This window comes from Podarcis erhardii (genome assembly GCF_964252035.2).
Source record: "Podarcis erhardii genome assembly, chromosome: 6".
NCBI classification, from domain to species: domain Eukaryota; kingdom Metazoa; phylum Chordata; class Lepidosauria; order Squamata; family Lacertidae; genus Podarcis; species Podarcis erhardii.
The window spans coordinates 55,683,451-55,704,080 of record NC_138510.1 but is presented as its reverse complement, the minus strand read 5'-3'; the positions used below and the strand labels follow the sequence as shown (position 1 = coordinate 55,704,080).

At 41.7% G+C, this 20,630-nt stretch overlaps 1 protein-coding gene across 1 annotated transcript in view; it reads left to right on the top strand.

Annotated features, from left to right (window-relative positions):
• Positions 1-20,630, top strand: part of BEND5 (BEN domain containing 5) — a 721,515-nt gene that overhangs the window by 586,511 nt on the left and 114,374 nt on the right. Inside the window, exon 9 of the mRNA XM_081868270.1 lies at positions 13,981-14,092. Within this exon, the coding sequence (XP_081724396.1) occupies positions 13,981-14,092 (112 nt within the window). The remainder of the gene's footprint in view (positions 1-13,980; positions 14,093-20,630) is intronic.

The window sequence follows — 20,630 nt, the reverse complement described above, 5'->3', positions numbered from 1 at the left end:
CAATAGCGTGTGCGTAAGCGCTTTAGCAACAAAACCTCACACTTTGGGATGTCAATTGAATCTGAACCTTTTTAGCAACATTAAATAAAGCATCCTTTACTTTTCTTTTGGTGCAGAAATGTCTAATTTAATCCGGCATGTATAAAAGGCTGGGCAATTTTGTGGTGGCAGTCTTAATAATGTGTCATATTGTAGCTAGTTTGAGTGTGACTGCTCTGTCCTTCACCTTCTAGTAACATTGATCTGAAAATACAAAGTAACCCATTTCCTCTCTTGAGAAGATGGCACAAGGAGACCTAATGTGAGAGAATTGAAACCATAGTTCTTTTTATAACTGCCATTATTCCTCCAGGAATGAGCCGTGCCCCCTTAAAGCAACAAATCTATTTATTTTCCATTTAAACAGCCTTGATCCTGATTGCTGCTTTAGTCATAGCCAATTTCTAATCAACTGAAACTGGAGGTTTATTTTGCTTAAACTCCATTTAAATATGGAAATACATTTTTAGATTTCCTTCTTGGTCTTTCCTTGACCTTTTTCTGGGCTTGTTTCCACTTTCTGAATGGCTTACAGCTCCTCTTTGTATTAATTAAAGGATATGTGTTTTAATGAACCTTTGTTAGGTTTTCTTTTGTGCTGATACTTGTGCATTCATCTTAGATATGGAGCTCAGCTCTCTCTGGGCTTCATAGTGGCAAAGCCTAGTCCAGAGCCAAGCCATTTTATAGGCCCTTTCTCCATCTAGCAAAGCTTGCAGCTATTTACCTATCATGCCTAGTCGCTGGTTCCTATCCCATCATTGCTTGTCTACCAAATATAACTCTCTAGATCAGTTGCTATACAGTAAATTCATTTCTGCCATGATAGATCGCCTCACTGCTGTTATCCATGCTCTGGTGGCTAATTCCCAGGCTGGCATTTGTGGGGCTACCCTTGAAGACAGGCTGGAAGCTCCAAATAGTTCAAAATGTAACTTTCAGACTGCTAACAGGGACCAAGAGTTGGAATTTTATTACCCCAGTTTTGAAACAACTTTATTGTCTTCCCTGTTCTCTTCTGAGTTCAGCTCAGTGTGCTGATACAGTACTTGACTTTAAGGTTCCATATGGCACTTCGTTTGTGTAAGGTAAACCATACCCTCCTGCCCACAAAACCATTCATTGAGGTTTGCCCACTCTCTCTCACCTTAGGACCTCCAGGAAGTGTCTAACCAGAGAAAAAAAGCCTGGATCCTTGCCTATGAAATGCCCACCCCAGAGGTGCTCACCTGATGCCTTCTTTGCTTTCATTCCAGTGCTAGATGAGGCTCTTCCTGTTTTTCCAGACTTTAAAAAAATGGTTAATTTTCAAAATATTACCTCTTGTGAGTCCTTATGAACTGGAGTTTTGTTCTGCTGTTGTATTATTATTGCTTGTGGTTGTTGTTGTTATCAATACTTGCATTGATCACTTTTGAAAGATGTCCACTGACCACTGGAGGGCAGGGTAAAAAGTTTAGCTAATTCAATCACCATCTTCTAAATTCCATAATTACAAAAAAAAAAAATTTAAAAAATTGTATTGAATACTCCTTGGACAAGGAGCTTGCCCTTTTCACTCCACTCTGTTGCTACATACAAATAGAAAGCATGGCCATCAAATGGGCATGATTAGAAATTGCAGACAAATTTGCCCAAATTAAAATGCTCTTGGAATAATCTAGGATGTGTCTTAGGGGTGTTTTTTTCCCCCAGTGCCATGGTAACAAGCATTCTTTTCTCTCACAATTTCTGTAGTCTTGCTCCAACTGAGGCGAGATTAGATACTGCATCAATATGAGTACACTGGATTTCTCAGTGTGACTGGAGGAACTTCCTATTCAGGGTTCCTGATAGTGTGGGCATGCATAGGCTATTTCAGACATTCCTCTGTATGCTTGTAGAGCTGGTACCAGTGTATGTGAATGGACATGCTCCTCCTCTGTCTTTTAAGCATGTTGTTGTTGTTGTTGTTTAGTTGTTTAGTCATGTCCCCATGGACCAGAGAGCGCCAGGCCCTCCTGTGTTCCACTGCCTCCCACAGTTTGGTCAAACTCATGCTGGTAGCTTCAAGAACACTATTTGACCATCTCATCCTCTGTCGTCCCCTTCTCCTTGTGCCCTCAATCTTTCCCAACATCAGGGTCTTTTCTAGGGAGTCCTCTCTTCTCATGAGGTGGCCAAAGTATTGGAGCCTCAGCTTCAGGATCTGTCCTTCCAGTGAGCATGTTAGGGGTAATATTACTCAGAATCTTCTTTGGTTGTTTTGTTGTTAATTTATTATTATTTCTCACATTTACTCCAAAAGGAACCCAGGATAGCTAAAAATGATCTGGAATTTGATAGCTAGGATTTTTACTTATTCCTTGAAAGACATGCATGCATACATAATTTTATTTGCATGCCGCCTTTCAACAGTTCAAACCACGCTCTGGGCAGCTTACAACCTGAGAAAATTACATCACTACAACATAACAAAAGTGGCCATAAACAATAAATAAAACATGGAAAAAGACAGAAGCAAACTGAACAATTTCCACATAAATCACAAGAAGATCTGAAATAAAGATGCAACCGAACAACACCCCCCCACCCTCAAAACACACACAAACACTAACACGCAACCCAAGAGTCTGTTCAGCAGCTTCAGCTTTTGTAGCTGGAGTCAGTCAGGGCCTCACCTTTACAGGCCAGGTGGAAATAAAGCCTGAAATGCGGGGATTAGGTCCTCCCTGACTCACAGCCATTATGGACTCACAGCCAAACATCACAGCAGCAGCTTTTGGTTATTTAATTTGTATTTTTAGGTGTTAGGGCAGTGTCAGTAGTACAACATGAAAGCAACCCCATTATAGTCCCTGCACAGCTCCATCTGCAGCACAACTGTACAATCAAATCAAAGGAAAGTGAATAGTAAAAGTTGATCACTTTTAAGAGACAGCAGAAAAGTGACTAGACCGTGCTTCATTTTCTTGTCATTTGTTATAGGCTGTGGTGCTTAGGACTAGCAGGGCAGGTCCACCCCATCAAAATGTGGCACTGGGGCAAAACTTGGAACTAGCAGAAGAGATGTGGGATTCTGATCAGGGCAAAGGTCCTGTCTGGTGTCCATTTTTGCACAGATTTAAATTTGGGCAACATTTCTATTTGTGTCTTGCGAAAGAGCTGAGATGGTTTGTGATGGATTGTAGGATTACATAGAAACATTGGAAGCTGCCTTCTGCTGCCCATTGGTCCATTCAACTAAGTGTTGTGTATACAGTGACTGGCAGAGGTTCTCCAGGATTTCAGAGAGCGGTGTGTGCCATTCCTACCTGGAGGTGCTGGGGACTGAACCTGGGACCTTCTGCAGGCAAAGTAGATGCTCTGCCATGGGGGGAAAGCTTCCCCAATGGAAAATGATGCAACCATATTAGTGAAAGATCAGTAAAGAGAAAATAAACAAATAATAGACAAATAATAATCTTGCAGCCGGGTCTGCTAAGAGATCAATGGACAATAAGTCAGTTTATTTAATCTTGCAGGTGAGCTCTTTCAAGAGCAGATCACTCTGATTTCTGCTCATTTGTTTGATCTTGCAACTGAACTCTTCTTACATTGGCAACCACTTAGCTTTCGCTGCTTTGCTTAAGATTGTTCCCGATCTGCTCTTGCAGATGTACTGAGATTCTGACCATGTTTATAAAACAGGCAAGAACTTATCTTTTGATTCAATACAATTTAACTTAAGCCTAGCTATAAGCTGTGTGTAAAGCGATTACTTGACCTAGGACAAAGAGACACTCTTGAAAGTGGTCCCCAAATCACTGAGAGGAATAGCACATTAGAAACTGTTGGTATGCAGAAGATGTGGGATAACTATGGATCCAGGAGAGGGAAGCATTTTATTTTATGTCTCCCTCATCCTCCTGACAAGCCGGAAGGGATGTGTATTAATAAAACCGTAAGCGAATTAACTTGCAGCTACTCAGTGTTAACCTAAGTCCCCAGGGAAAAAGAAGAAGCATTTATTTCAGGTTGTGCAGATCATAAACCTTCTGCCTTGTATAACATCCGTGCTCTGGTTACTAATGGACTCTTCCCCCTTTCATTCCTGATGTGGCCATTGAGCTGATGAATTGCACAGATTATACAGTGATAATGGATGGGGAAGGGGGATTTCAGCAGTCACTTTAAGCAAAACACGAACAGTAAATTTTGCTGATTCCCTCAAGCACACCTGGAGGAGTAATGCTGTGTTGATGCAGAGGTGAGAGGAATTCAGGCATTTTAGGGGAAAGGTGCTTTATGTGTGGGTCCTGCTTGAACCTGTTGAAGAAGCATTTAGTTCTGGCCTCATCAGCTGCGCTGCAATGGTTCCTCTTTCTACAAACTGTTCCCATAAATGTGTGTGTGCAAAATAAATGAGCAGTTACTTACTAATTTATTGCATGGGATCCAGGCATCTTCCCTCAAGACAGAACTACGGTTGTAGGGATTTTGAGTTTTCTGAACATTGCAATGTAGAGAAGGTGCTTGTCAACATTTCTGAGCACCGCAGTGGGGAGAAGGTGGCTATCAATGATGCATGCCTTTCTAGTGAGTGGAAGGTGTTTTTTCTTAAAGGTTTCTACATGTTGTTTGCTCCAGTATACCTGGTGAAGAAGATTTCAAAGTGCAATCAAAGCCTGTAACACTTGCTTATCAAAGACAGATAGGGGGATGAGTATTCATACCACAGGAACTGCTGTCTCAGACATCTACTTCTGACATCCTTCTTGCACCATTGCTATTATGATTGGAGTGTTTTTGAGTGAGCATCACAAGAATGTATTGGAATTTTATAGAGCACATGTCAGAAATCCAGAGGGAGAGCTTCAGTAGAGTAGTGTGACCAGGAACTTGACCAGGAGGGCTCTGATCCATGGCCTCTTCCTTCCCCTCATCATCCTTTTCAAGGTCCTCAGTGTTGGGGGTCCTGTGATACATAAGGGAGAAGACCTGAAAAACACTGAAGTTATCTGGACCAGCAGCCAGTCACCTCAGAAGAACACCCGTGTCATTTAGAGCTGCGGCAACTGGATACAGCGTCTTCTGAAGTTATGAATTTCACGTCATAACAAATATCTGGCTCATCTTTCAACAAAAGCTTAAATAGAGAACAATGCAAATGGATGCTGAGAATCGAATATCTGTTGGGAATATACGAGTTTATGTATTTATTAGCTAAGCTCTTGCATAACAGGGGAACGAATAACAAGGCAAATATTGATATTCATGTCTACTTGATGCAACAAAATAAAAGCAGGATTAATAAATTCTGTTAAAATAAATTCACGTACATGTTGCACAGTGGCACCTTACAGTGATGTACTCAGTCTGGGAGAACAACAACCCCCAAATGCACATAATCATTATTGGTTCAGATATAATATCAAGTGTGCTGCTGGGCATCTGTATTGTAGCTTTTTGGATTAGAGATTTCATTAAACTCTTTTGTCGGAAGTCTTTTCATGCAAAGTTTTTCTCCCCCCTTTTCTCCTGTAACTTTCATTCCATCCAATTAATTTTTCCACATCTTTGAAGCTGAGCCAGGACCACTGAGACTTTGCCTGGACTCTCTGAGAAGCCACTGATAGTGGTGCAGACGTCACAGTGGGCAACAGGGCTCCTTTAACTGCAGCAGGAAAAGGCAGGAAGGATTTGAGAGCCCTTAAGCTCTTGGAGTTCATTGATTAGAACTGTAGAACTGGGAGAGACGATTGATGCAGGCCTTTCATTTTCATTCCATCCCCACACACCCTTGGAACACCCCATAAGCACATACATTTATTCAGCAGCTCTGCACATATTAATATCTGTTTGCTGTGTAGCTGATGCCTAAATAAAATGAAGGAAAAGATTGCAGAAGAACAACCATTCTCCCCTGCTGTTTGGTGGCTATTGTACAAAAGACTGGGAGAACGTACAGCAGCAAAACTTTTACCCAGTAGCATGAAAATAATATTCCAAAGGATGGGCAAAGCGGCACTATCATACAGCTAATATCTGTTTTGCAGGCTACAACAAATGCCCTAGAAGCTGAAATTAGAGTTTGTTTTAGGTTTCTTTTTCTTGTGTGTGATGACACAAAACTGCATTGTATGGACGCATCTGACACTTGGAGCTGGTTTGCCTGCAACGTTAAACTACATTTTAAAATGTGCTATGGTTTAGTGAGCATGAGCTGCTGCCCCCTCGCTCCTGACTGTTCCTTGTGGGAGAGGGGGAAAAAGACAAACATGCCAGAGTCTGGCGTGGCTTAACATGTGGATCCAGGATCATGGTTTGTTGCACTCAAACAAATCATGAGTGGTAATCATAGCTTGGCTTCTGCCCATGATTTGTTTCAAGAGAAACAAACTATAAGCCCAGGTTTGCACATCACAGCATGCCCACAGGCAGATTTAGGAGCACGTGCCCAGTTTTGGTTGCTCTGGGTGGAGAGCCTTCCGGGTGCTGCAGGGGACGCCACAACTGTGATGTAGAATGGAAGGCAAGAGCAGGTGGGTGCCAAACTTTGGCATTGCACAGGGCACCGCTGAAATTTGAGACCCCAGGTCTACCACTGGCATGCCAGGTGCTGGCTTGTTTGGGCATGTTTACGGTGACCAGAGAACCCCTCCAGGAACCGTCTGCTTTTTTTGTTTGAGTTTATAGCAATGAGATGCTGAGAGAAACCAAAATCGTCAGATCTGCCCACCCCTAGTTACTAGTTGATTAAACCATGGCATTTTGGCTTCAGCCAGCACCATATGGGTCATCTATTTTTTGAAGCAAGCAAAATCCATTTTAATTTCAGCATCCCTGTTTCATCTGTTAGTTCCAAAAGTGAAACATTAAACTCTGTTCCTGCAGCAGCACTTTTGAAAGATTCCTGCTGGGAGAGTCCCGACAGCCTAATCAGAGACACTGTTAATGAGGTTCACCCTTAAGCAAACTGTGATTACACATGCAGCTTTTCCGGAGACTGTCTTGATAGCTGCTCTTCACTAATTTTTTATTTTTTTATTTTTTTTGCATCACCTTGCCTGGTGTTAGACCATTCAATGACTTTGAATATTTCTGCTTATCTGCAGTTTGTAAGCCACCTCTCCAAATTATTTTAAGGTGTGGATTTGCTGACTGGTGAAAGCAAAGTACCTTTTCTAATTAAGATTTCATTCTTCCGCCACCTAATCTGCGGACTAAATCTCTCCTCTACCCACAATATGCCAATCTGAAACATCCTTAAAGATGCCCCCCCCCTTTCTTTAAATACTATTTTTTCCCAGTTTTCTCTCCTCCCCACCCCTGATAGCCTAATATACCTTTAATGTTGCTTTTCTGTCGCTTAATATTGAATATGGAAGATGACTTTAACGAAAACCTTTGGGGCATCTATTTGCAAAATGCACATGCATCTGCCTCTTAATTAAGGTTTGGATAGCCAATCTGGGAGGACAGACTGCGTCACCACTGTGATAGTGGTGCACATATGCAGAAACAGATAGGCAGAACTGTCCTGCTGATCTTCATCAGATTCCCCTGATATGCACTTATGGAAGACGTGTTATATTGTTTCTTTTATGGAACTGTGGCAATGTCTAACAGTTTTTCCTAATGCGCATCATCATTATTGTACACAGATTAAGACTGCTGGATTGGGTCAATTTCCTTTTCCCTTGGTAGAAAGGAGGAAAAAGTTGTTCTTCATGTTCTGGTAGATTTACAAGCATTTAAGAATACTCTTCATGCCAGCTCAGTATTCTTTTGCTTAAGACATACAGCTTTTTTTAAAAAAAAAATAAATCATATATGCCGATCTGTCTCCTGTGCTGTTCTATTCCATGCTTGACTGGAAATAGGAAAATCAGTAGTAGCATTGTTTTTCAGCAACTCCTCCAACAAAGACAATTGCAACAAAAGCAAAAAAAATAAATTTTATTGAATTATTTTGAAACCATGCTGCTTGGTATTGAAAATGTCAGCATTTCCCCTTCTCCTAAACAGTTCAACCATCTCTGTTTTCTACCCATTGCAAATACTATGTTTGGTGTCACAAAGTCAGCTCTAGCACATGCTTATCTGAATGAGCAATCTGTGTGAAATGAATAAGATCTTTTTCTCCAGCTATATAAATGATTCAGTCTTGCTGCTGCATCTCAAATGCTGTTCCTTCCTTCTTTTGTTTTTAAAGGACTCTATCAATGTTCTCTTCCTATGCCCTGCATTTCTATATTTTTTAAAAAATGTTTTTTATGTTATGCCCTTGGAAGCTTGAAATTGAAATCTGTTCCTTTCTTACCCAGAAATATATTTTGACTTTTCCGTCAGCAGACAGTGATAGTGGTTTGCTGTAATTCAGTAACTCATGAGAGCCCAGTTGTGGAGAGACTGTGCAAATTATTATGAAAATATCAAATAGAAGTTGGGTGTTGTGCTGGCTTTCCTCCAGTGAGATACAAAATAGGCGATACCTTTTATTGATCAGACATCAGTTGGCAATAGGGTACGCATTTTCAGGATCACAAATCCACACTGAGCATAACTGAACTATATTCAAGGGATGCCCTAAAATTATGCAGGGCATTCTTAACATTCAAAATAGCCCTTGGGGTATCTGTATTCATAGAAATATTGTTGTGTGAATGTGTGTCTTATGCATCTCTGCTATCACCACCAGTTTCAGTGCTTTGAATATATGTATAAAATGGGATAGGAGAAATTGCTGCTGCTGAGATCTGGGGTGTTTTGGTTGACATATGCACTGCTCATGCATATACAGATATCAGACTGACTACTGTGAGTGCAAAAAGCACCCCAATGTGATCAGACTCAACTAGGTAGAAGAAAGGGTTTTTTATCAATGCAGAGACCTCTTGCTATGCAATATAGATACTGGCCTGATATTTAAATATATTTATGTGTGTGTAAAAAGAAAAGAAAGTGTAGTAGTGTCCTCCAAATGTTATGTTTGTACTGTGCAACACTGTGATATGCAGCCCCGATCCTATGTTTGTCTGTTGGGATATAAGTCCTAATGATTTCAGTGGTAGGGTTGATGGTGGGACTAGCACAGTAGTGATGCCTAGTTTGTTAACAGCATTCCAACTATTTTTGGGATTGAGTATGCAAGTAGTTGCCTGATTTTTTTTTAATCCCAGTATTTATTTTTGTGTATATTAAGTGATTAATTAATGGATTTGAAACCCACCCCCTTTTACAGGGCATAGCTCTCCAGAGGTAGCTTATTGACATCAGGATAAAACAATTAAGTACAAAATAAACAACCCTGCCTCACACTAAAACAGCAGCAGCTAAAACGTCCAGCATGCAGCATTTTCGCAAAAAACAGTTAGAAACAGAAATATCTTCCTGTTTAAAGGCTAATGCATTTGCCACATGTGCCTTTTGAAGGAGACGGTTTGAAACATATAGAGCCATCAGTGAAAAGTTCTTGTCTATGGAGACTAACTACCAGTTTGGTGGATCTTACTGCCAGACCCAGAGAGCAGGACTGAAGACTCTGGCAGGCTCATATGGGTGCAGGTAATCCTCCAAAAATCTGGCAAACAATTTAGGGACTTCTCTCAATCAACTGTGCAAGGTTCCCAATTGCACGGAATTCCAACACACATAAAGTGGTACCTTGGGTTACAAACACTTCAGGTTACAGACTCCGCTAACCCGGAAGTAGTACCTCGGGTTAAGAACTTTACCTCAGGATGAGAACAGAAATTGTGCAGCAGTGGTGCAGCGGCAGCAGCAGGAGGCCCCATTAGCTAAAGTGATACCTCAGGTTAAGAATGGTTTCAGGTTAAGAACGGGCCTCCGGAATGAATTAAGTTCATAACCAGAGATACCACTGTACAGCTATATGTATGTGAATGCCCCTTTGCAGACATCCAGCTGCATAGGCAGGCATGGTTCTCTTCCCGCCTCCAGAATGAGGAATGCAGATCTCTATTAGAAAATAAGACTAGTGTCTCTTAACTAGTGATTTACGTAGCCAGTAGCGGAATGTTTGATAACTATTAAAACCAGGCTACTTTTTAAAATAGCTGTATGTGTGATGAAGACTACTTAAGCCCCCCCCCCCCCCAAATCTCAGCCATTGGTGCATTTTCTTTTTCATTTCATTTCTTGCCCACTTAGCTATTTATAGTGGAGGCTTGTGTTCGTTAGGCAAAGCACCATTTATACATTGTGTATATTTAAATGAAGCCACACATGCAGCTATGCACAGACTGGTGCTTTCTCCCTCTGGCCTTACTGAGATTTGTGTGAAAGAGAAGAAAATAAACATTGAATCAAGGTATTTCTTGCTGATCTTAGAGGAATGCAGTGCATGCTGTGGAATGCCCCAGTTCTTCCTTGATGTTCGTGCCAGGAAGTAGCACTCCCACAAGTTAGGAGGGGGAAATGGGTGGGCACATGGGAAGGAGACATGTATCACTGCACATTTATTTTTATTTAACAAGAGAAAATGGAGGAGTGCTTTGTTAACTATCACTCGCTGTTTAAAATTGTGTCACTCATTCTACAAACGTCGACTCCACCATGTGGCCTTCAGCAGCTAATGCTGATCTGCCCACTCTGTCTGTGCTAAGAAACTCATTATTAAATATTCTTTTGTGAGTTCTCTTAGAGCTATAAGTCCACATAAGCAAAACGGTGCAGAAAGCTGGCTGGGTGGAAATGCAGCCAAATGCCATGCCTCATTACCAAATTGCCCTGTGGGTTTGGAATGAATAAAAGCAAAATGAGAAATCTAATCAGGATGCCCTGCTCCTGCAAAGCCACTAACTGCTGTGGTGCAAACTGCTGTTCATGCCATATCTGCTAACCCAGAATCCTGCATTGGCATGTGGAGCCGAGCTAACGAACTTGTATCACTTGCCATTTTAAAAGCCCTTAGCAATGCACTAGGTTTTGCTAATGATGTTGGCTCCTTTGGGGCTTTAGATGGCCTTGAGGATGCCACATAATGTTGGCACCATCTGGCCCACTTCTGCAAGTGGAACTCAAGCATTTTTGCACCGAATGCATAAGACGCAAGCATTGGCATAGCAACAGAAGTGGCTGTCACTGGAGTCAGGCCCCAATAGTGTCAGGCCACCAGAAAAGTCCTTCCTCAAGCACAGTGATCCAGTCCTATATATAACTTGCATTGACATGAATGCTACAATTTCATGGCCAAAGTATAAAATAAAAAGACACCGCATGGAGAGGGAAATGACATTTGAATTTAACCTAAGGAAAAAAATAGCATGTCAAGCCCTGGTCTGGAGTGCCATCAGGGGGGTCCCATTCACAACTTTCCTAATTTATGCTTCCAAAATTTTCATGAGAACTTTTTAATTATTTTTAATGCAAACCAATGTGGGAAAGTAGCACACTGAATTTAAGATTGGGGAAATTGGGAATTAAACTGGACATGTTTTTCCCCATTCCTAAGTGCAGCTGATTTTGAAATCTGACAACCTCAGATAAGTTAAGTAGTGCTTAAATAATTCTTTTAATATAGGAAGCAAAGTGTTGATGTACAGTTTTAAGACTTTGGTTTTGTGGTTGTTGCATGCACAAGACTTTTCCTGCTACATGCTACAGACTCAGAAGAGTTCCAGCCAGCATTCATGCCTTCAAGTAAAGTGGCAACACAGTCCAATTATGCCCGCTCTCAACTCTAATGGGGAGGGGCAGAGAGAGAGAGAGAGATGGTACTTTTATGCTCCCCTTCCCTTTTTCATTTTCAAATCCTGACCCTTCCCACTAGTGCCATTTGTGGATTTGCACTGGCAGGCTTTGTGTGGGGTATTATCTGTACATTCACCCAGTACTGATTCAGTGAACCAGCATTTCCACACAAAGCAGACGGGAAGTGTGTGCAGTTCTTTTTGTAATAAATCATGGGCATGAAAAAGGATTTCTTTAACTCCTTTAGCCCATTCTTCTCCATTTCTCTCACCTTCTGGGAATAGGCCTGTAAGAGACTCTGCAGGCATATAGTGGGTGCAGGAAATAAAAGACAGGGGAAATCAAAGGAAGAAAAGTCAGAGGTCCCAGCGATTTTCTATAGATTGAACACTCTTGAAAGCAAGGAAGGACTGTAAGAAAAATAAGCAAACCAAAAATAACACACATCTTCAGGCATGTTATTAAATCTTCCTTGACAATAGCAGGCAGCCAAGAGCTCTTTCAAGGGATAAATTATATGCCCAGGGTGAATCAGAGCTGCTTCTCACAAGATTTTTTCCCTAAGTACAAATCATACATGCATCACATCAGGGTGCATGCTTGTTTCAAACACAACCTCCAAAATACTTGAAAGTGGGGGGTCCAGTCTTTTCTTGGCCACTTGCAAGTATTTGAAGGAAATCCCCCCCTCCCCATCTGAAGCAACTGTATATCTGAGTGAGGAAGGGAGGTTAGATTTTTCAATTGAAAAAGGACAGCCTTTCAGCTTGCTCAGGCCAAGATACCTGGGGAGAAGGGGACTAAAGAAACTGTTGGGTTCCCTACAGTGTGTTTTGCTGTGGGCTGATTCTCTCTCATCTTAATGCTGTCACATTAGTACATTTCCCTTCCAAAAGACCAAGAAATGGTCTGATTTAAAGGCAAGGTTTTTGGCACATGGGCCACAGTTAAAATCTAGAATATGGACAGAGCCATTCTGGTGGCATTCCAGTGCAGAATGCATTCCCCACTTCCAGTGCTTTGACGTGGCATCTTGCAGTTCTGGAGAGCCAAGCTGGAGTGTTGCCCTGACTGTCTACCACATGCCACAGCTGGGTTTCATGGCCTCCCAGCTCCTTTCAGGGTTACCAGATGGATATCTGTGCTGCTTATGACATATATACTACAGATTGGCCCCCCATGTTTTAAAATGCTAATATGCCATCTTACATATGCCTCCTCAAAAGTAAGTCCCATTCAGTTCAATGGAGCTCCCTCCCTTATAACACTGCAGCCCTAAGACAACTGAATAGGAAATAAACTATTGTGCAAAACACATTTAGTTCAGGATCTACAGCTTAATTAGTTTGTGGATTACAAACTGTTTAATTTTCTATTTCAGCTTCCCTCTCCTTTACTTTCTCCCCATTTTTAGCTGGAGAATGTGTGGCTTAGTATTTATGAATGTTCTTTCTCTCTCCTTATTCCTTCTCAGACATTGGGGATTTTCATCAGACAGCTTTACAAGAACAAATCTCAGCTGTTTCCATAGATATGTTTAAATAATAGATTGTAATAGCCATTCACCTAGTATCAAGTGAAAGCTCTTTGCTTCTCTAGAAGCTCTAGAGTATAGTAGCAAAATGGCTTTTTTATTGTTTCATTTTACATATAGCAAAAGTTGTGACTTTGTGTGGTTCCTCCTTATTTTCAGGAATTTCTATATTGTACCCTTTGATATAAAACCCAAATCCATAATTAGGGCATTACTTTTATTAAAGGATACAAAACAGTGGGCTAGCTTTTGTGCCCCCAGATCTCTGCATCGGGATGTTAAAACCACAAGGTGGGAAAGAGAGAGAGGCTGCTGGTGTTAATCAAACTATCTTGGTCTTCCTTTGCTGAAAGTCTTGATGCAGTGTCTGGGAGTAGGTAGAAGACTATCAGAAGAGACCCTTTTGGGCATATTAGGTTTCAAGTTGCGCACCAGCCTTATGGGAAGGAGAAGCACAAAATGTGCACCTATTACAACCAAAGTTGATTATCTTTGTTAGAAGCCTTTAGTGTGATTCCCCCTATCCATCCCAAGAACACAGAGATACATGGAGTGAGATGAGTGACGGACTTTCAGCCTGCAATTGGTGTCAGTTTGGCAAGGCAGGAGTTCACCTGGACTGGTGGGCGGCTGAAAGAAAAGTAGGTAGTGTGAGACACCAAACTTCCATCACCACACACTCAAACTGGACTCTTGAGTCCTGACGACTTGTCCTGTCTTTGTTTTTACAGGTGCTCCCTAATGGGCTTTGATTTAAACAGGCACTGGGCAGATCCCTCGCCTTGGGCTCATCCCACTCTCCATGGTGTCAAGCAGCTCATTGTTCAGATGTACAACAATCCGGTGAGTGAGCAACCTCACACTGAAATAGTAGCTAAGCATCTATCTAAAACTGTTCTTTTATCTTCCGCATGCACCATCACACAGTGTCTTGATGATTCAAGAGCACCTTGAGACATCGTGGCAATAATCCAGCACGGGCAATAATTCAGTAGGGTTGTGTTTTTTACTCAAACATGCTACTACAGTGCCCTGTCTTCTACTTCCTTGATTCTTCTGCATATAACCTTTAGCTGCATGACCAGTTCCACATTGCACAGGTTGATCAAGTCTCTGTTGCAATTCATCTGCTGTCTGGGAGACTATCTATTGCAGCCTTTCCCAACTTGGTGTCCTCCAGATGTTTGGGGCTACACATCTCATCAGGGTGACTCTTTTAGTCCAAAATAACTGTAGGGTACCAGGTTTGTGAAGGCTGATCTGTTGGAAAACACCTCCTGTGATTAGCATTGTAAAACTTCTGAAATGTCTCTTTCTATGGGACTACCAATGGTAATAAAGCCAAAGAACCTACCTATTTCATCAAGAGTTTGAAGCAACCTTTGTGATCACTCTATGCTGAATACATGGTCTGAATTGAACATGCTTGCTTTTGTAATGTTCTAGCTGCAAAAAGGGAGAGTGTTGCTCTAATAGACAAAGCCCCAAATGCAAATTTTGAAATGGTGTTGCTGTTTAATGCAGTGCGGAGGCAGGTGTTGCTATGTGAAACTCAGAGCAGAAAGGAAATAACATTAGCAAATGTTACATAAACAGAAAATCAGTCAGATGCTTGGCTGGAGAAGCAGGGGTGTTTTGAAGGTGAAATTGCTGCTAATCAGGGGAGATGGATTAAGGAGCAAAGAAGAGTGGAAGACAGACAATTATTGAATATGTGACATCAAAGTGTGGAAGGATTATTGAGTATGTGACCTAAGAAAAACCTCTCAGCACAGATGGAGGTGGATTTGAAAATATAAAATAAATAACAGGCATTTTCTGAGAAGTGTAATGGGATTTTATAGATGGCTCTTGTTGAGTAAAATTCCTGATGCTCCATCTCACACTGACAGTTTCCCTTTCAGGGAATAGCAGTGTATTAAAGCAAATATTGCTACCATTCCTTTTTGTGGGGTGGGGGGGTAGGTTGTATCAGATCACGCATGTATCCCTTCCTTCAAGGACTGAAAGCAGCTAGTGTATCACTATTACAGTTCATTGACTAATTCCTCATTCTGCTCCAACATGGGATGGATTAACATGACAACATATTTGGGATTGAAATGGCCACAACTTGAAACTATGAAAAATAGTGAAAAAATGAGTCCACTGTTGGTTCCGAATCCCCACCTTGGTATACAAAAAATAGTCTTAGCTGGAAGGTAGCTTTACATATTTATTCTAAGAAACATTGCAAGGTGGCTCTGCCATTTGCAGTAGGATGCTTTATCTGATTAAAAAAGAGAGAGGAAAGGTCTTATTTTCAGGAGACACATTACATTCTATTGGAAAAAAACTAATCCACTAACTTGCATTCAAGTGGTCTGCAGTTTGCAGCCAATCCATATCTCACAACCTGAGCCCATTTCAAATGATAGCATTGCTTAAATTACCTCCCACTTTTGCACCACTTCTGTGATTCCTGTTCATCACCAAATAACTCATATGCAAGAATAACACTCTGGTCTCATGAATGCACAGACCCTGCTGGTGCCTGACATAAATTTCCCTTTTGTCAGGGCAGCAAATTGTGTCCATTTTCAGGCTCTGCTTCCACTCTTGAAATGATGCTATTAGCATAGTCATCAATGTGAAACTGTGCAGTGGACGAATAAAATATAATAATAGACTTGGCAGGGGTTTTGTGTCTAAATTGCACACTTGAGCTCTCTATACTATGAGTCTACAAGTGGTATCATCTCATCTAACATTTGGATGGTTGGAAGCAATTGTTTTCTGCTCAGTATACCTCCTCCCCCCCCCCCATTTCCACTCCAAATAATTCCATATCTCTCAATAGTAAAGATCTTGTGGCCATTTTGAATATGAATAAATGAAGCAGACTAGGTTTGCATTTTGCCCTAGATAACCATTAAATAGATGGTGTCTCCTTTTTCTCTGAGGGCCTTAACCACACATGACACTGATGATGTGACTGGCAATTATGTTTTAAAATTAAATACCAGATGTGGGAAAGAGCCATTGTTACCAAGTCTGCAGTGTATGTAGTTGTGTATCTGCAAGGCAATCAAACATTTGGATGGTAATGGAGGTGGAGGTTGCAGGTGCCTTCCCCTGCCCATGACTGGTAACCCTTTACATTTCCACATGTTCTTGACAGCCATAATGCCAGATTCCCTGCAAAGCAAGTAGTACTGGGGGCTGTAAGCTAACCATCCCAAACTGACTCTGTAGCTGCTTCTCCCTGTGGGTCAATGCTTCTACTGCTCCTTATTTTCCAGGGTGCAGCTTCTACTGTGTTCACATTGGTTTTGACTCAGACAGCTGTGCCCCTAGCTGAGTTGCGATGGGAGGCCTATGATGGTGAGCAAGGTTTGAGGCCACTGTGTGGCCCAGAACCAGCTGGCTGAGCCAGAGATCTGCTTACGATTGTGCCCTAAGTTAGTTGTTTGAACAAAGTTAGTTGGTTTGAACAAAGACATTGGATTCTTATCTCATTATACATGACAAAGCCATTTTTCACCTTCTCACCCCTTGCTTTTTCCTGTTAGACCTATTGCAGTCGTTAAGAGTCGTCAATAGGCTCATCGCAGCTATCTGCCAATCACCCATTCCCACCACCCTTCTGAGTAATACCCCTCCCCACCTTCTCACTATATAGAAAGGTCCGGTGACTTCTGTTTCAGTGTATCTGAAGAAGTGTGCATGCACACGAAAGCTCATACCTAGAACTAACTCAGTTGGTCTTTAAGGTGCTACTGGAAGGAATTTTTTTATTTTGTTTTGACCATGGCAGACCAACACGGCTACCTATCTGTAAGTTAGTTGTGTTGAATTTCCACTGAAATCAGTGGACCAAGTTGTGTCTTGAGTAGTTTACCCCATTGCTTTTAATAGCATCTAAGTCTGGATCCAACCCATAGTGCACCTCCTTTCCTTTCCTTTCCTTTCCTTTCCTTTCCTTTCCTTTCCTTTCCTTTCCTTTCCTTTCCTTTCCTTTCCAGATAAACAAGTGTGACAGCAATAAGCAAGGGTTCAACAATTGTTCATGCAAATCGTGTTTCTCATTTGACTGTCTGCTAATCACACAATGCATGCATACAAAATAGGTTCATGAAAAAGTAACTATCAAAGTACATATAAATTTATACTTAAAAAGTAAAGGACCCCAGTCAAAGGCGACTATGGGGTTGTGGCGTTCATCTCACTTTTCAGGCTGAGGGAGCTGGTGTTTGTCCACAGACAGCTTTCCAAGTCGTGTTGCCAGCATGACTAAACCACTTCTGGTGCAATGGGACATAGTGATGAGTTCCAGAACGCATGGAAATCACCATTTACCTTCCCACCACAGTGGAACTTATTTATCTACTCACACTGGTATGCTTTCAAACTGCTAGGTTGACAGAAGCTAGGACAGAGCAACAGGAGCTCACCCTGTCATGCAGATTTGAACCGCTGAGGTTCTAATCAGTAAGCCCAAGAGGCTCAGTGGTTTAGACCACAGCACCACCCACATCCCTTACCTTTTACCTATACTTAAAGAACACCCCCCCCCCCCCGGATATGGAAGTCTTCCAGGTTCCTCTGGGTTGGAATTAAACAATGAAAAAAGGCATCCTAATTTCTTGAAATGTGTCATGCTTAATGTCTTCCCTAGCTAGACTGCATTGGTACATAAGCTTGTCAGCCAGTGCTAGCTGCCACACCCTTTAGGATAAATCCTCATCACCTTTCCAATATCATGCTATTTCCACGTGGCCAGCTATAACAAAGTAAGCGGTTAATTCCTTGTGGGGTAAGGATTTATTTTGACCACAGAGCAAATAAAACAGAGCAAAATCTGAATCCATATTCTTGGTGCAGTGCATTCTGTACAACCATGAAACTAGTTTGCCAAAATTCTCTCACACTAGATATATAATAAAAACCCTCATTCCTGGCATGTTAAATGTGGCTAACATAAAAAAGAGTAATAGACAAGTGGATGAAAGCATGACAACAGAAGGTTGTAGCTGTAGAGGAGCTGTATATGAAAGGGGAATGGCTACAAGGCAGTTAATATATATAACTTTTTTTTCAATACACCTTGTCTCTAGATGTGCCCTGTTCTCACAGTATGTTCCCCTGCATGCAAACAGCCCTTATGAGCCATCCTTTGAACACATTCATAGGGAGAAATGTAACTTTGAAGTGGACTGTGCACCTACCTACATAGCTATGTTATATATTGTTATGATGTTGCTATTGTGTTCTTTGGGGGGGGGGGGGTAGGCTGTAGGCCAAGACCCTTCTTTGCAAGTACAGTGGTACCTCAGGTTACAGACGCTTCAGGTTACAGATGCTTCAGGTTACAGACTCCGCTAACCCAGAAATAATACCTCAGCTTAAGAACTTTGCTTCAGGATGAGTACAGAAATTGTGCTCCGGCAGCGCAGCAGCAGCAGGAGGCCCCATTAGCTAAACTGGTGCTTCAGGTTAAGAACAGTTTCAGGTTAAGGACAGACCTCCAGTTCTTAACCCGAGATACCACTGTAGTGATTTTTTGTTCTAGAAATATCAGATAACTTTCTTTTTAGACTAATGGTTCAATAGTAGAACAGGAATTCAACAACTTGGAACTGCCAATGAAAGACTTATATTTCATTTACATATATGGTGGATATATCACTCTAAAAAGTATTGAGGTAGAATTGTGGAATATGATCCTGTATTGTTTTTATTGACAACTAAATCCAGACATATGGCAACCCTACTTAAACCAAGTCAGCGGCAGTCTCAGACATGGGCGGTCTTATCCAATTCTGTTAAGTTCCTTTCTAGGTACCACAGAACTAAACACAAACAAGCCAACCCACCACAGGGTAACAGAGTGGCACCAATATGTTGTACACCATTGCATTTCTGGCATATACAGGAGCCCCACTGCACATTTTTAGTATCACTATAGCTTGGTAGGAGTGCCATGTCCTTTCCTGATCCTGATCTTGAACAGAAGCCCACAGGGCATCGGGGAACAAGACAGGCTGAAATTGCAGTAACACAGAGAGCTCTGTTAGAGCGAGTGAGTGTGACCGAACTGATGCCTTTTATCCCTACGGGGTCAGATCTTAACCTGCTTTGGACAAATTAATTTCTGATACACTGTCTCCAGTGTATCCAAAAAACACACCTTTGTGGCAAAAGGCAATCTAATAGAAACTTAGTGTGACAATTAGAAATTGTTTTCTGTCCCCCCTCCAAACTCTTGTACTTCCCTTGCTGAGAGAAAAATACTTGAATTAATATATTTCTGGGGCAAGGTCTGAATGCAAAGAATCATAAAATGTATTATTATATCAGCCACAGTGTATCAGGAATTGTATTATAGCATAAGAAGTATGGTGAGTAAGGAAATAGATACTATAACATAAAAACACTGGTAGGGTATAAACTGGAGCTGCGCACCAGATTCATCCAAGCTCCAAGTCATATCGGGCATATTCAGAGGGGCTCAGGAGTTGGACAAATCAGGTACAGACATCCATGGTTTGCTACAGGTCAGGTTGGATGGCCCAGAGCTATCCATGGCTGTCAACAGGTGGGGCATCAGACAGAAAGGAGAGGCAGGCATTGGGCAGGAAGCCCCAGCACAAGGGGTTAAAGCTACCCTGACTATCAGCTGCGTCTTCCCTGGAGAAGGTAGGAACTGCCTGACTCTAACTCTCCTCCCTGCTCCAGAACAGCACCATGCAGAATGTCAACAGAGGCATCAGTCCTGTCAGGTACAGGGTGGCTTCCCATTCAGCAAAATTGACCTTCCTCTCTACTCTTGGTTGGGAGCCAGGGGAAAGGAGATGCAACATCTATTTTCCCCTTCCCTTCCCAGGCTAAATGTTTAATTAAGAGTTTTTGTAATTTAAATAATCATATTAAACATTAGTCATACCTCCAGACTAATTCAGGACGGCATCCATGGTGGGGCAGGTTGTCCACAGGTTGCGTCAACCTGTTAGGGGTCCCCGGATCAGGGCCATAAGGCAGATAACAGCTTGCACAATTCAAAAAGTTCATCTGGATCTCTGGCCACTTTCCCATATAGCAGGGGTGCCATAATTCAAACAGTGAAAAGTTGTTGAGCTTATTTGGCAAAATCATCAAAAAAGTAGTTCCCAGGACATTTCTGCTGGTACACTGCTTCTGACTGCAGTGTTCTGGATATGTCCGGGCAGTGCTTTTTTTTTCCTAATATTTTTTTTAGGGGTACTCTCATTTTGACTCAAGAAAATCAACATTTTATAGTTCAAATTGGGGAAAATGAATACAGTAAATGGACAAAAGTACAAAGATTCACAAAATGTTTAGGGGTATGTGTACCCCTATGTCCCCCCAGAAAAAAGCACTA